This window comes from Serinus canaria, chromosome 24 (assembly GCF_022539315.1).
Source record: "Serinus canaria isolate serCan28SL12 chromosome 24, serCan2020, whole genome shotgun sequence".
NCBI classification, from domain to species: domain Eukaryota; kingdom Metazoa; phylum Chordata; class Aves; order Passeriformes; family Fringillidae; genus Serinus; species Serinus canaria.
The window spans coordinates 214,567-230,580 of NC_066337.1; the positions used below are offsets into that span (position 1 = coordinate 214,567).

The 16,014-nt window shown below is 41.9% G+C and overlaps 1 protein-coding gene across 9 annotated transcripts in view; it reads right to left on the reverse strand.

The window, feature by feature from the left end:
• PRDM10 (PR/SET domain 10) overlaps nt 1–16,014 on the reverse strand; it is a 45,011-nt gene that overhangs the window by 28,491 nt on the left and 506 nt on the right. For 3 of the 9 annotated variants that reach the window (XM_009097833.4, XM_050983636.1, XM_018922808.3), the window contains exons 2-5: nt 6,958–7,143; nt 5,014–5,181; nt 3,382–3,441; nt 557–676 (exon numbers count right to left, since the gene is read on the reverse strand). In XM_009097833.4, the coding sequence (XP_009096081.3) occupies nt 557–676; nt 3,382–3,441; nt 5,014–5,181; nt 6,958–7,050 (441 nt within the window). In that variant the 5' untranslated portion in view covers nt 7,051–7,143. Of the gene's footprint in view, nt 1–556; nt 677–3,381; nt 3,442–4,925; nt 4,947–5,013; nt 5,182–6,957; nt 7,144–10,461; nt 12,485–16,014 lie in introns of those variants that run through there. The other 6 variants (XM_018922809.3, XM_050983635.1, XM_050983634.1 and 3 more) reach the window with 6 other exon arrangements.

A 16,014-nucleotide genomic window follows, 5' to 3' on the forward strand; every position in this document is an offset into this window, starting at 1 on the left:
CCAGAGTACAAAGGAAAAGGTCAAGAAGTGGTGAGGTAATGTGGAGACTGGATGTAAACTACAGGACATGAAAAACAGTTGGGGGCATTGCATTCTTCCACTAATTTTCAAGTTTAGCCCTTTCCTTCCTTAAAAGAACTGCAACATTTGAAGTTTGGCGCATATTTCATCACCCACACAGGTTTCTCAGGTAGAGAACAAGAAATATTACATGCAGCAGAGCTGCTTGAAAACACTGGCAAGGAAATTCAGTGGATGTTGCTGAGACAGTCAGCACTACACCTTCTGTTAACTTCACTTTTCAGCACTGACAGACTTTTAAGGTGGCTGCTCACAGAACCATTTGTGAAACAGGTTTCTCTGTATATTAAATATATGATATAATAAACCCCCACACATTCCATGGTGAGACTATGGAAGACAGTACAAATCTGCACTGCAGCTTTCTCACATCTCTTCCCAGCTCACTTAGACACATTTCATCCCCAGAGCAATGATGGAACAATGGAATCAGTGTGCTCATACAAGAAAGAGAAAAGGGTGCCTGGCAACTTACTCTATCTGCGTGTGGCCCCTGCTCCAGAGCCACTGGCTGGGGGGGGTCAGCAACGCTGCCGAGCACAGACAGGTTGGTGGGATTCATGCTCTGAGCAGCAGCAGGCAAGAGCACCGTTACCTAAAATCACAGGCACTCATTTTAGCACTGCAGCATTTCCATCAGTCGCTTAACACATGGGCAGGTCCCGGCACGCACGGGACCTGCCCATGCGTGGGCAGGCTCAGCTCCCTTGAGCCCTGCACTCTACTCAAAAACTGCTGCATTCCCATGATTTTTGGGGTTCAAATAGGGATAATGGGCTTGGACAGAACCTGAAGCTCCTGGGACAAAGAGAAAGACTTCAAATCTATAGACTTTGCAAATTCTGAATTTTTACTATTTTTAAATTAAGGTCCTGGGTTCAATTGCACTAAAAACAGATGTTAGGAGCTCTTCAGCTCTTGGTAAAAGAAGTGATTTGGGGTCTCTTTTCCTCTATACCCAAATTTACTTTTGTTTTTAGGGGAAAAGGTAAAGAAGGACTAAAAAACATTTCCTCATTTTTTGACTTTTTCTTTTCTCAAGCAAGCCCTGCTGATGGTTGAGGGGTTTAGAACTAGATAAGCTTTAAGATCCCTTCCAATCCAAACCATTCGGTGATTCTATGATCCAGGATCCTTAAAAACCAAGATGGTGTATTGATCTCATGAGAAGATCAACCTCTCAAAAAAGAGGATCCTGACAATTTTTTTTCTTTACATTTGGTCACACTACATATTTTTGTTTACATACTTTTTTTTGTGCTGTAACAACCAAATTAATGCATACTACACTGTTCTCATCCATTCAGCAATAAAACAAAGCACAACTAAAACCCCTAGGAATCACCTTTCCTGCCTTTTGTTTCCTGCTTATCTATACAGGAATTTGCACCATTGCACCATTATTTCGCATGACTTTTCATCCTTCTCTACAGCTGATATCATGTGGCTTCTAGTCTGTGTCTCTGACTGTTAAGCAGGTTTTTTGCTAAAATCCAAGCTCTTGCCTCTCTGCAGAGTGCTTAATAAATATCATATAAAAAATCCATAAAGTAAGCACTTGGTTTTAGTACTCCAAACTAGTTGCTTTGTTTAAAGAGGTATTAAGAGTAATTTATGAAACTCCTGAAAAACAACAGCAAAAAAACTTCAGAGAATGGTGCAGCAGTGAGGAGGAAACCACCATGACAGTCTGATATTGACACTTCTGAAGCCAAGTGGCAACAAAGAGGCATCATTATTCCTCCAGTGTGCCAGCAAGGATAGGGTCATACACACTTGGATCTATTTGTACCCCCTACTAGCACTGCCTACTAGTAATCACACCAAATATATCTTTACTTGCACTTCCATGTCAGGCACTGCATGGATTATGGGCATAATTTTTATAAACCTCTCACTTTCTTTCTACAATAAAGTTTCTTCTGAAAGACAAGAGGAGCTTTAATTATTATTTTATCATTAGTTGTCAGTTCAGGCATGGCCCACATGAAATGCTGATGTAAAAACAGCTGCACAGGCAGGAGTTGATATAATGAGGGATTAACTGTTCACCAAAAAATTAGTATCTATGTTAGGACTGCTATCAGACTGTGTTGGAATGGAGGACAGGCTGAGGACAAGGCCTGAGGACAGGCTGAGGAGAAGGCAAGTGCTTCTGGAATAACAGCAGATCACCTCTGCTGTAACTGCCATCTGCACTGTGTACAAATAATCTCTAATTAATCATATATTTGTTAAATGAGCTTTAAGACAATTAAATAGGAATTTCTGCCTTCTTAATGGAGGGAAATTGATGGAGCAAAAATTCGAGAACAAAACTCCAGATAATGAGAAGAATAAGAAGACAGGTAACACCTTTATTGTGTCAGTCACTGCTTCCCATCTGTGCCTCAACCATTTAGACAGTTTTTTAGCAAGAAAATTTGTTTCCAGTACAGATTCAATCCCTCACTCTGCCCCAAGACTGTCAAAAGCCATACATTTTAATGATAGCTTTGGTGATGATTCAGAACTAGTACATCCATTCACACACATCATTAAAGACCCACCAAGTAGTAATGGTTTTAAGTCTATGACAAGGAGAGCATTCCAACCAGAGATCTGAAAGCACCTGTCTACAGCTGATTAATACAGCACAGTCCCCAAAGATACCAGTAAGAGTTAATAACAACTTCCCCATTCATGATGGATGTAAAAAGAATAGGAGAAATCATCATAACCTTATAAACACAGGCTGCAGTTTTATTTTTTACCCAGCCCACCTCACACTGGCAAGCCCAGCACACCTGATAGGGTAGCCAGTCACTAAACTTCTTCAGGTTTCACACTTAATTTCCTGTTACATTTCTAGTAAACCTAGAATTTAGTCCAATTTTTCTATCCCTCAAAAGCCTTCTGTGCATTCCAAGGCATTTGGATCAGAACGTGTATGAGGACAACTGAAAATTCCGCCTTTCCAAAATGGCACATTCAGATGACATCAGCCACATCTGCTGAAAGATGCTGAAAGACATCAGGGACACTGCTGAAAGATTTTTTTCATGCTATCTGGGGCAGTAAATTAGAATTTTTGTTGAATATGAATTAAAGAATAAACTCAAAATAATTCTTAACTTTAACTGTCATTCATGCTCAAGGTGGTCATTTGTCTTGATCAGGGTAACAGCACAAGACTAAGATTGTCCCTGGATAACTTCAAGAACAACTCATTAGACTCCTGCACCACATGAATGTCCCTTTACCTTCCCTAACTGTTTCCTCACAATCTTAGGCCCAAAATGAATAATATCTTTTCCTTACCTGCTGGGTGGTAGCATCCTGTTGAACGTAAGCCACTTGGGACGGATCTGTAAACAGAGTCTAGACAGAATGAAAAAGGCTTATCAAACCAGCCATGGGGGGCTTTTACTCCCAAGTCACACAAAAGTTACTCTGCCACTATGAAACAACCCACATTTGAGCCTTTGTCAGCTTCTAAACCGCCTGTTACCACAGCAAACTACTTCAACTTACCCAAGTGGACCTACGTACAAGGAAATTAAAAATTAGGTAATGCTCCATAAACAGTTAATATATTTATGTGGCACTTTGCATCTGTACAGCTAAAGTGTTTCATGGATTTTATTCTTTTTATTTACCAAAATCATTTTGTCAGTTGATGATTTGATAAAATCTATAGGATGAAATTCAATAGTTCTCTCTATGCCCTTAATGTGTAACACTTAAAAGCAGGATAGAAGGTAACTGTGAGCTTTTTCTTCCTGAAAATTCACAAGACTGCTGCATGCTTTCTTTTGAGGAACTATCATGCACATCCGATATAGGAATTTGATATGGCCAGGATGCTGTTTCATAGAAGCCAAACCAACTTCAGTATTCTGCAAGAACAGTCCTGACAGAATCCTAGGAAAAGCAAGACTAAGGACTGACTGAGGCCAGCCTTACTTAGCCAAAACTTGAACTATCTGAGCTTGCAGCAGCCTGGCTACAATAAAATAAAACATGATATAATACAAATACCTTCAGCACTCTGATAATTTCATCTTAGATGCAGAAGAGTGTCTGAATACTACACATCATTTGACACAATGACAGCATTCAGAGTTTTGGAGTTAGTTGGCCAGTAACTTCCTGGTAGACATCCTCTCAGGACATCCCTTCACACAGAAGCTGGTTTTCTGGGACAGCTGAGAGGTGCACAAGACACAATGTGCCGCATGAAGCCCTGGCAGCGTGAAGGGGGTGCCAGGTACATGCACTTTGCAGCACAGCTAATCTGCCCTGCCAGCAAAGATATTATAAAACACTCTGGACAAAGCAAGCCTGTTCCTTTTTAATCTGTCCATATAGAGGCAGAGATGCATAGCATATTGACTCCATATAAACATGTGCTGCAAGGAATAAAGGCTATTTGATATGATTATGCGGAAGAAAATTAATATAAAAGGTCTGTAAAATCAGCAACTCTGCAGAGACCACAAAATTACATTGAACAAACAGAGATGCTCTGCAAAAAGACACGACTGTTATTGTAACTATCAATTATGACAACTGTACTACACAAAACAAAGAATCTTCCAGAAGGAATATAGATGGCTCTTGGCTTTTTACTGGATACAAGAGGCAGAACTTCTGGTGAGATTATCCTTTTTCTGGAAAACACCTTTGCGTAAATTATAATCTCATCCACCTTCAGTGAAGTAACCAGCATTTCATAATTCATAGCCTCACCATCCTTTGATAAGCAGATTTGCACATCAGACAAATGAACAGCACGAAGCCCCTGCTCAGCAGTGGGCAGAGAAAACTGCTGGGAGCGACTGCCTGCTATTTTCCAGTCATACCACTTGGCTGGTAACTGGGCTTCATCCCAAACAAGATTGTTGTGTTTTCTAGGTGCCAAAACCAGGGTGGGCTCAGAACCACACGTGCCTGCGTAGCTTCCACGGGGTGGATGTAAACGAGGGTGTGCTCCGAGGTGTCCACAGAGGTGTAGGAGGTGCCATCAGCCGTGTAAACCACCTGCTGCGCAGAGCCGCGCTCCTGCTCGTCACTGTACATGATCTGGGCCACTGCCCCCCCTTCGGGGACAAAGTGCACCTGGGGAACAAACAGATCCTGGACTCGCACCAACACAGGCCAGTGGGACATAGCACCAGAGTCACGGGGTGCCTTGGAAAGCAAAGAGAACTTGTGTCCCAACGAATTTGAATGCAGTGAAAAACACATATTTCAAATCTCACTCAATTATTCTATCAGTAGAAATCTGGACACAACTCCCACCAGTGTCTGGTTTTACTTTGCATTGCAACTCAAAACGTAACTGCGACAAAGGGCACCCACCCATACTTAGTTCTTGCATGATGCTTCAGAAATTCGTAAGGGAACAAGTTCGTATTTCAACTAATGTATCTATTAAATGTATTGGGATATTGTTTCCCTTTATGCTCATATCCCTTTCATGATTTATGATAATTACTTCATTCAGCTAGTTCTGTAGCTGGAGGTTGCTGTCTGATGAGAGGCTAACAGAATTATTAACTCTGATACTCCTCAAGATATGGTATTACAGTTCTCAGAGTCAGCAGTAGGGCATATTAGACTGCTTCTCTGTAGTATGTATGTGCAGCATCAATAGAAAATTCAACTATTTAAACAGACAAACCTATACCTAAAAACATTAAGCACAGATTCCAAGGACTACTGGAACAAGTTATGTCTAGGGTTGCACTTTAAATCTAAACAAGTCAATTTTACCAGAACATTATGATCATAACTGATGATCATATTAAATGATATATATATTAAATGAGCCAGAATACTGGATTCCAGTAAAAACAGGAATATCTTTAGCTCTTGTCATCATTTACATGCAGAAAAGCATTTTCAGTGCATGGTAAAAACAGGACAGTGAGCAGGAAACCTAGTTTGAAGACAAGTACTCATAGTCACAAAGTTCTTTCACATAAAATGATACCACAGTTAGATATTTTGTTATTTTGTTTCAATTTTTAGCTTATGCTTCAGAAGACACCTGGTACTCCCCCGTGGATGCTCAGTGCTGATTGTGTACAATAAATCTCACGAACACTACAACTTCACATCTGGAAAGCCCTCTGCAAATACTCATTAAGCCTTAAAACTGCCATCTGCAAACAGTAGCATGGTTATCTCATTGTAGAGAGAAGGGAACACAGGCCATTGAAATCTGCCTTTCTTTGCAAACTTCAAAGCTGGAAATTACTGAGAGCCCAAATTTCTCAGCTTGTGGGTCAAATACCAATGGAGCACCCTTTTCCTACCATATTTGAAAGAGTAAATAAATTTACAAAATTCTAGAAATTCACAGCTGAGTTGTCTCAGAGGCAGAGGGACAAGCTGTATACTGCAGAACCTGAAAGAATTAAAACTGCAGAATTAAAACTGCCTTAGTCACTTACAATTAATATTTCTCCTTTCCTCACTACCCAGATGTCTGTCTGGAAAAAAAATAATTGTATTACTTTCCCCAGGGTCCACCCACAGCTCCATCTGATTCAAATGTTGCCACCAAAAGCGGCTGCCACAGGGCATAGATTTTGTTCATTACTCTGAACACCCTTTACTCTCCTCCACATGGTAATAAATGTATTTGGACACAAACTTCTACAGCCACTGCTAAGTTTTGTTCAGCTCATTTCAGATCTCTCTGCCTTCACTGATGTGGTTTGCACAGTTCAGTTTGTGAAGCTTTAACCCTAAATCACCACAGAAATGTTTGTATTTCTGCTCAAATGAAAGCTGAGCTTCTAGGCTCTAAATCAGGGCCAAATGGGAACTAACCCTCCCCACTAATCCCAATCCAACGCAAGCAGAGGTGGAGCTCTGGCTAATCACCTGAGCAGTGTTCTGTTCCTGTCCTGCAGACTCAGTCCACACCTGAGGACTTTCCTCTTTCAAGTCCATCTCCTCCCTGCCTGTGTGCTCCATGAGGAGAAGGAGACCTACTGGAGTAATATCTGGCCAAAGGGATTCATCTGTTCATTGTGTTTCGGCTTCCAGAGGTAATCTTCAGCAACATGACTGTAAAAAAACAGAGAACAGTGACATTAAAACCAGCATGACACATGGCATGGAGCTATGAGGGATTTATTATTATCCACTACCGCACTTCAGTAACATAGAGTAAAGCCGGTTTGGCTTTATAAACACCTCCTATAAGACCCAAACACCTTAAGGTACAGGAACAAGGGAACAGAAATCTTATCTCACTGAGCATGGTCAAATCCTACTGTTCACTACTTTCCATATCCCATTAAGGAGGAAACAAATCAACCACTGCACCAATTGCACTGAAAGATTACACTGAATTCTTCCTTCATCTCTTTCCTTGGTCACAGGCCATCCACACTATCCTCTCCTCATTGTCCTTCTGGCACCTACAAGCCTAGAAATCAATAAATAATGCAAAAATGGACCTGAGGCTTCCAACAAGAAAACACTATGTTCAGAAATGCATCACCAGTTCCTCAGTTTGCCTGAATGAGGTTTTGTTTGATCACCAACTGGTTTTCAATCTGTACAGACAGATTTGACCTTGGACAAAACCCCAGTCCCAGGTTAGCAGAGTGTTTGAATAGCCAACTACTAAAAAGGAACAATGAAACTTAAACTCTCAAAGATCCCAACAAACTGCTTCCAAGCTTGGTTTTATTCACTTCTTGCAATTTTCCTGGGGCCTCTCAATCTGCCATTGTGATCCAGAAGGGTAATTTACAGCTCTGGTGTTTGAGTCAGTGGTTCAGCACCTTCCCAATCCTTCGTCTCTAATGTCGTATTAAATCACAGGCCAGGAATTAGGATGAGGCTGAGCCCATTTCATTTCTGAGCTACTCTAATTAACTTTATTTTATATCCAGTGCCTTGCTGGGCTGATCCAATGCCAGTACCCATCTGTGCACCAGGAAGGAAGCAGAAGGCTCCTTGCTGATGTTTTCATTCATTTGCATTTTAAATGCAAATTATTTTAGCCATAATTTATCCCTATAAATGCTACCATTTGGCTTGTTATTGACAAACTGAAAAAGAGATAAGGAGATGTTAAAAAAGTAGCAGGCGCTTTCTAAATCCTCCTAATTGTGCCTGCAAGGATTAAGCTGTGCTGACCTGAACACTGACTGTTTCACTAGGCCTGGCCAGCATGTATAAATCATCAGGGCAGGGAAAGCTCAGGCTAATGTCACTGAACTGTGCGATGGAGCAAACAAATTATATTACTAAAATATACACAAAGAAAAACAGTGGGAAAGACATTTCTGGGCATTGCTAGACACCAAGTCTTGCTGTGACTGGAGTTAACACTTGCTGTCTCACGCTGAGCAACCCAGCACATGTGAGCCCCACAAAAACAGACATTGAGGAACTGTTCTGACTTTCTCTTATATCTGAACATCTCCACTTATGGGAATACAGGGACAGAAACCTCATCTCCATTAATACTGCTTGATATAAAACATCCCCAAAAAGCACTTAGAAGAAAAAGTAAAATAAAATCTAAGTACCAGCCTGAACTTAGTATGAACAACTGCAGCAAACACGAGTGATAAACACCAGCCTTGTTCTCAAAGTATGGAAGGTCAGGGTAATTTACAGATAAATATTTTTTTTTTATATATATCCAAGTGCACACATGCTCTGATGTATAAATAAATACCATCCATCCCTACACAGAACCTTTCTCCTAGCTACTTGTTATGTTATTAAGGATTAAAGTTGGGATTTTCTCATATCTAATCCTACCTCATTCACTGATCTCCTTCACTCATTTTATCAGGTATAGATTCTTTATTCAGAATATAAAAATATGTACATATATCAGGTATATGATCACCTTTACCCATGCAAAACATGAAACCATTTATGTCAGTAACATACTGTGAACAACTTTAGAAAATTTACCACCTATCCTGTTGATATTCTTCAGACGGTTTATCCACAACAGCTCTTTTCCTAGACTGCCAGTATTAATCAAGAGCCAATTCAGGTAATTGCACTAACAGTAGCTGGTAGTTTAATCAATTACCTAACTGCTTAGAAAACTAAAAATAAAAAACAAACATTAAAGGTTTCAATTTGGGGTAGTTTGACTTTTTAAAACAAATATAATTATCCTGTTAAAAAGAAAGCAATTACATTACCTACTAACTGATTTAAGAGAAAGGCACAGTTCTGGCTAATTCTACATGGTGCAACAAGAAGCAGAATTTTTGGTTGAGCTTCCCCACCAGCAGACACTGAAGGTCTGAAGGAAGATGCTGACTCACTCCTGCAGAGTCATTTTGGCACAGATAACTTACAACTTGAGTACAAAGGAGACTGAAGGGTTCAGGCACGGTCTTTTAAAAGACAAAACTGGGAATTAAGAATCATCTCTGAAAAAAGAAGTACTTAAAAGTTGGAAAGGAAAGCAGAAGACAATAATTTCATGGTTCTGAAAGTTAGCACTAACTTAAAGTCTTTGGGGAAAATAAAGCAAGGCTGAACCAAATTCAGTGCCCCAGTGCTGCAGATTCTATAAACAGTCCAGTTATTCCTGTTCTTGATAGAAATGAAAATAAACAGCTCAGCCCAGCCAATAAGGAACTTGCTCAGTGGAGCAATAAGGAGCAATAGTAGGAACTGCAGGATTTGCTGATGCTTTCAACTTCTGTACTTCCAAATTCATCTTAGGATTGACCTCTGGTATGCATTCCCTTACTACATCTGTAATCATGAAAACACACTGAAAAGCACATTTTCCTGGAAACATGGATGTGCTGAGAAAGAAGACAATGCAGGAGGAGACCGGCTGTGTCCCAGAGAGGTCCCAGGGACAGGCAATATAGAGGGCAGGAGGCAGAAGCAAGTGTTGAAATTCAGCTGTGAAATAAGTCCTGCAGTCAAGGCCAGGAGCTCGACAAATCTTACCCAAAGTCTCTGACAATAGAACTGCCACAAAACACGAACACCTGAGCAAGTTTTCTGACACTGATGGCAAGCAGACCAAGCTAACTTTGCTCACTGATCTTTCATAGGATGCTCCTCATGAATCCTGCCCAATCTTATTTCCTTCCCTATATACATTCCTTCAGTACCCATTACTGCCCTGACATTGACAGCCCAGTGTCTCAAAATGTTAACCATTTCCCTGTGGTCTTCTCTCAGCTTTGGTAGTTTTTTAGCAGAAATAAATGTGAAACTTTGGACGTAAGTATTGCCATATCACAGGCATGCAGGGAACACTCTCTGCTTGCTCTCCACACTGTTCACCCATGGATTATCCTTTGCAACTGTTGATTTTTCTCACTGTATTGAAGACACCAGACATTTTCAGACAAGCTAAATAAACACCAAGACATGTACCTCAATGGGAAGCTCTGCTGTGTCAAACGGATTACCTTAAGAATCTGTGTAACAGAAACTGAAACTCAATTGCAGAAATCCTAAAAGAAGATAATTAAAGATAAAAGGCATTGTGATAGGATAAACTCAGTTTTTTCTCAGTATCCAGAAAGTAGGCTACATTTTGTAATAAAAATCCATGTAGAGGTTTAGTAAAACAGTAATCCAAACAGCTTGCTTAAACTCACGTTAAATTTACATGTCAAAACTATATTCTCTCCACTATAAATAGTGGAGAGGCCTGGCTCAAATATAATTCTTTTTTTTTTTTTTGTAAGTTCTTACTTTTCTTGAAGTTGAAAGCTTAGTCATTTATGAAACATCACCCAACAGTCACCCAAAAATTCCACCAGCACCCCAATGCTTTCATACAATCCAATGAGCACCACAGACACAAGCAAGAAGCAATGCCACTGGGAGATGTTAAAGCATTTGCTGTAACTACAGACGTGGCATTTTCCTCCCCAAATAACAGGTGTGCCTCACCCTGTCTGTGCCGGGTGATGACACCAGCTGAAACAGTAACAGGCATAACTAAAGAGTACCAACATAGTCCAGTACTACTCCAGTATGGCAGTGGCGAGGCAGTGACAGCCCTGTATCGCTATATATTGTGTGGATCGTGACACAACCCAACCGAAGAACCAGCACAGCTCCTGTGACTTTGAAATATCTCCTCTACTGGAACATTAGCTCATTCTGAGCTGTTCAAGTAAATTAACCATCCATCCCTTCAGGACAACACAGGTTTGTCTCAGAACACCATTCACATTTACCTTCCTTTTCTCAACACCTTCTGGGACCTGTTGCTATCACAGACCAACAGCCATCTCTCTTTAGTTTTTGCATTTTACATCCAATCCAGAAAATGTCATTAATGACAAAACTTCTCCTCTGCTGCTCCTGATGCCTCAAAAGCATCTTTGTGTCATTGTCTGACAGTTCCTCTTTTTTTTTTTTGAAATCTTGCTTAAAATCTCCTTTTGACCTTGGCAACACCCTCCAACTCCTCCCTCCTGCTCCTGCGGGATGATGTTTCTCTGGAGCTGTATTATTAAATCAGCAGATTCCCTGTGAACTGCATTCAGCTCCAGAGGATGGGAAAGCACTGCTCAGAGGGGCAAAGCACCTCATTGCCTATCCAACAGCAATGTCTTTGTTAGCTTTTCTGCCTCAGCATTAGACACCCTGAGCCACCACAGCTCTACATGTGTCCCCTTACAGGTGCATGCATGGATCCCCCCACAAACACTCAAGAGTGAACCGTGCTGTAAGAGAAAACCACTAACAACAAAGTCACTGCTGGTTTGTGTTTGGTATCCAAGTGTTTTAAACACAAGTTAAACCACTGAACTCACCTAGAGCTTCAAAGGTAAGCTCTGAAAGTCAGAAAAAAACATCACCAAAAAAAAATTAGAATCAATAATAACCGTATTTTCTTGGCAAACTTACTATTTAAGAAGGACAATTTCTTTCAATGTTGCGACTACACAAGAATATATAGAGACAAAATCTCTGGGGACTTCATCTGCAGAAACTTCTGTTAGGTTCACTAAGGGCATTCGGCTGAAAAATCCAAGCCAGTGGCTGCCAAACACTCATTTTTGCCCCTTCTCTGGGATGAGAAAGGGGAATATTACAGCACAGCAAGTAGAAAAGATCATCTCCCTGTTCAGGGAGGAATAAAGCCACTCAGTATCTCAAATGAGAATCCACTTTACAATAATGGTGCATAAACCAGCTAATGTGATTTACTCCCCAGTGTAAAAGAGCCTTGTCATAGCCTGAGGTTCCTGCAGCAATAACACCAGGGACTATTGGCTTAATCCTCCCACGACTGAGCTCACTGACAACTGTGTGTCACCCCAGCCATGTGGAAGGGCACCAAGATTGGTACAAAAGGAGTTTTAGGACTCCAAGTCTTCCTCCAGCTTTTAATATGAAAATGATTTATTATGCTAAAAAGGAACATCACATTTGCCAGCAAAAAGCTTTACCCACACTTAAATTATCCTAGTTTGCTTAGAAGGCAGAGCCAGTGCATTTCCTGAGATCCTTTAGCAGGAACAGGCTTTCACTGCAGCAAGAAGGTTTCTAACCGCATTGAGGACTGAGTCAGGACTGTTGTCACCTCTTCTGCATTCCCATCCATCACAGACACATACTGTTTCAAGGAGCTGTGGCCCTGGTGCATTTTGCATGAATGTTATCAACCAGGTCATGTAAAACCACATTATTTATGTTTTATTGGTGAGTTAAAAATGGAAATCATACTAGGGCTGGGACAGCAAGAATTATTAATCTCCACAAAGGGAAAACTGGCTTAAATTTATTTTGTCATATAATAAATAGAAGAGCTCAGCCAAACACCAACTCACTCTTTACTGCCACTGAACATAATGAATCTATCTCCTTACGGCACATCCATCATCAAAGCAACAATGAGCTAGAAAAGATCTCTTAGACCAAGGCCAGTCCTCTGCTAGACATCACACTTTACAGTCCTTTTCCTAAAGGGACAGTGCCCTGGCACTGAAGGTGACAGCACAACAGCCTCATGTAACTATTCTCTCACAACTTATCAGGTAAGTAGCTCAAGATCCATTTCTACCACAGAATACAGAAGAGAATCCAGCCTGATCACAGGTTAACATCCTCCTGGGAACTACCTAGGCTGTGTTTAGACACCTACTCAGAGATGCTCCAAGGACATTTCTCTTGAGTCCTAATTCTTGTATAATAAAGTATTTCTCACACTGAACTCTCTCTCAGTGGGCAAAGACTCAACTTCATTATTTTCTACATATGCAAATCTTTAGTCACCTCTCTTCCCATTTGCTCAACATCTACATAGCCACTCCAGCAACCGATTTCCTCCTCCCACCCATAGCTTCCTGAATCTCTGGCCACCTTCCCAATGATCTTGTCTTCCTAATGTTTCACCCTCTGAGGTCCCTGTGATATCATGGCTGCTGAATCACATACTACAGTTTTTGGGCACCAGCTGCTCGAGACAGTGACTGTGCCTTCCTAAAGGATTTGGTTTATAAATCACAGAGAGAGAACTCTGATAAAGCAAGGAAACAGGGAATAAATGCACTTAAAGTATAGGATGACACGAAAGGAAGATAAATGTCTGTATCAGTGTCTTCTATAGTTCTGCGCACACAAAACTTCAAGATGGCTCTCATAGGGGTTACTGAAAGAAAACAAACTATTCCCCTCCAGCTTCTTCCTGACAATTTTTTGTCTCCCATCCCTTCTCCTCCTCCAGCAAACTCTTTCGAAAAGAGCTGTCAGTTGAAGAGGATTCTTCCCCTTCCTACAAGTGGGTGGTGCTGTTTCCTCGCTCCTTCTCCCACTCCCCTGCACCTCTCCTCTAAATTTTAATCACCTGTCATAAAATTAAAAAAAATAAAACTACCTTGTTTCTGCACATAAAAACACATACCTGAGATGGCTCCTTCAGAACAGCTGCTGTTCTGCACTACCTCAGAGAAACAATGGACTATCTGCACCTTCAAACAAGCGGGCACTGACATATAGAGTCATTTCAGGGCTACAATACAACAACTGCATGTTTTACTAGCAGGAGATAAAAGTGACAAACAGACCCGATCTCATGTTCAGGTCCAAACAAAATTCACCATATAAAACCAACCCACTTAATCAGATACACTTAGAAGTCCATTAGAATTCGGTGTACACAGCTGCCAGCAGCTGCAGGTGGCCAGGAACACAGTGGAAATGGCTGCTCACTGCAGAGCAATTTACCCCAGGGAAGCTCATCCAAGGATTTTCTGCAAAGGACAGGACTAAGGGTGCCAGAGGAGAGCAGACAATACTACAGACCCATTTCTCTCTAAAATCAAATAGTCAATTATTCTATCAGATAACAATAATAACAACTACTCCAATATCTTATAAACAAGATAATAAAGCTGTCTCTTTTTGTACAAGAGAAGCATCCATGAAGCAAAATGTCAAAAGCCATCAAAATTTCAGAGAGAAGTTTTCCATTTAAGGACAGACTAGAGCAATACACACTCCTGTATTTGTTTTCCTAGAAATGAAGGCATTAGAAGGCTCAAGACTGCCAATTATTTTATTGTGTCCACAAAAGATGCAAAGAATCCTCTTGCAAAATCAGTTGGTGATTCATTAGCATCTCATCTTCTAACTGAACCATAAGAAAAAAAGCCCACTAAATTATTAAAAATCTGACAGAAGAAAGCAAAAGTTCAGTATAGTCTCTATTCCCACTGAAACTCACAGGGAAACATTGATAGGTATTTCACACACCCAGCTTTGCACTTGATCATTCTTTAAAGGTCCTACCTCAGCATCCTGTCTAGTGTATCGCTATATAGTGTATAACTATAGAGCGATACAGTAGACAGGATGCTCAGGTACCAAAAAGTGCATCACAAATACTGACCCTTCATTTCACTGTCAGGACTATGACTACTGTCAGTAGCCTAAGACAAGTTTAAATTGTAATTTAGGGACCCTGTAAGAGCCCTTTGCAGGCTCTGCAATGTACAGCTGAGAGATAATAGGTGACCACACATAGCTCTTGTACAGGGAAATAACCCTAAAAATGTGAATTATCCCTTTAGAATGAGTAATTCTGAAACGCTTAGCACCAGGACCTCGTTCTTCCATTCCAACTCAACCATTTAACAAACTTGCATAAGCTCACTTTTAATGGAACTGGGGCACAGGAGGGGAAACAGGACGACTCAATACCAACACCCACAAAGCAAGAGAACCACAAGAGCAAGCATCCACTTGCTACAACCATACCAAGACCACAGGAAAAGGGGTTTTGGCACCAAGACCACTGTCAGGAGACCAGCTGCGAAGCCCACAGCTTCCACCTGCAGCAACTGCTGCTACTCACACCAGGACCTCAATGAATGGAACCCCCTCAGGGCAGTGTGGAAGGGCCTAACTTCCCTCAACACCAAGCCTCAGGGCCACCCAGCCAGGAGCCTAGCCCTGTTGGGGCCACACAGATGTGCAATAGGACCCCTGAGGCAAGAGAACCTCATGAGGGTAGAACGCCTAGAACACACCACACCACTGCACCTTACAGGGTACACTGGGGTACATCCACTCACACCCCCGATATAGTCGCCACGGCCACCAACAGCCAATCCGAAGACGGGGCAAGACGCCCCCTCCCCTAATTAGGCCAATAGGAGGCAGGGGCGCGAGGCATGCGGCCAATCGGCAGGCGTCAGTGGCCCCCCTCCCTCACACCGCCCGCTTCCCGCCGCCGCGCCCCCCCCATCCGCCCCCGCCTGAGGGCAGCGGCGCCATCAGCCCCTAGTGAGAGTGCCCGGCGGCCAGTCGGCCCCAACCACTGAGCGCCGAGGAGGGACACCGGCGGGCGGCCAGGGCAGTCGCTGAGTGGACGGGCCGGGCCGGGCCGGGCCGGGCGGGAGAGGGAGCTAGGCTGAGCGAGGGGCCCAAAATTATGGTGCAGAGATGAGACCCCCCACGGTGGTG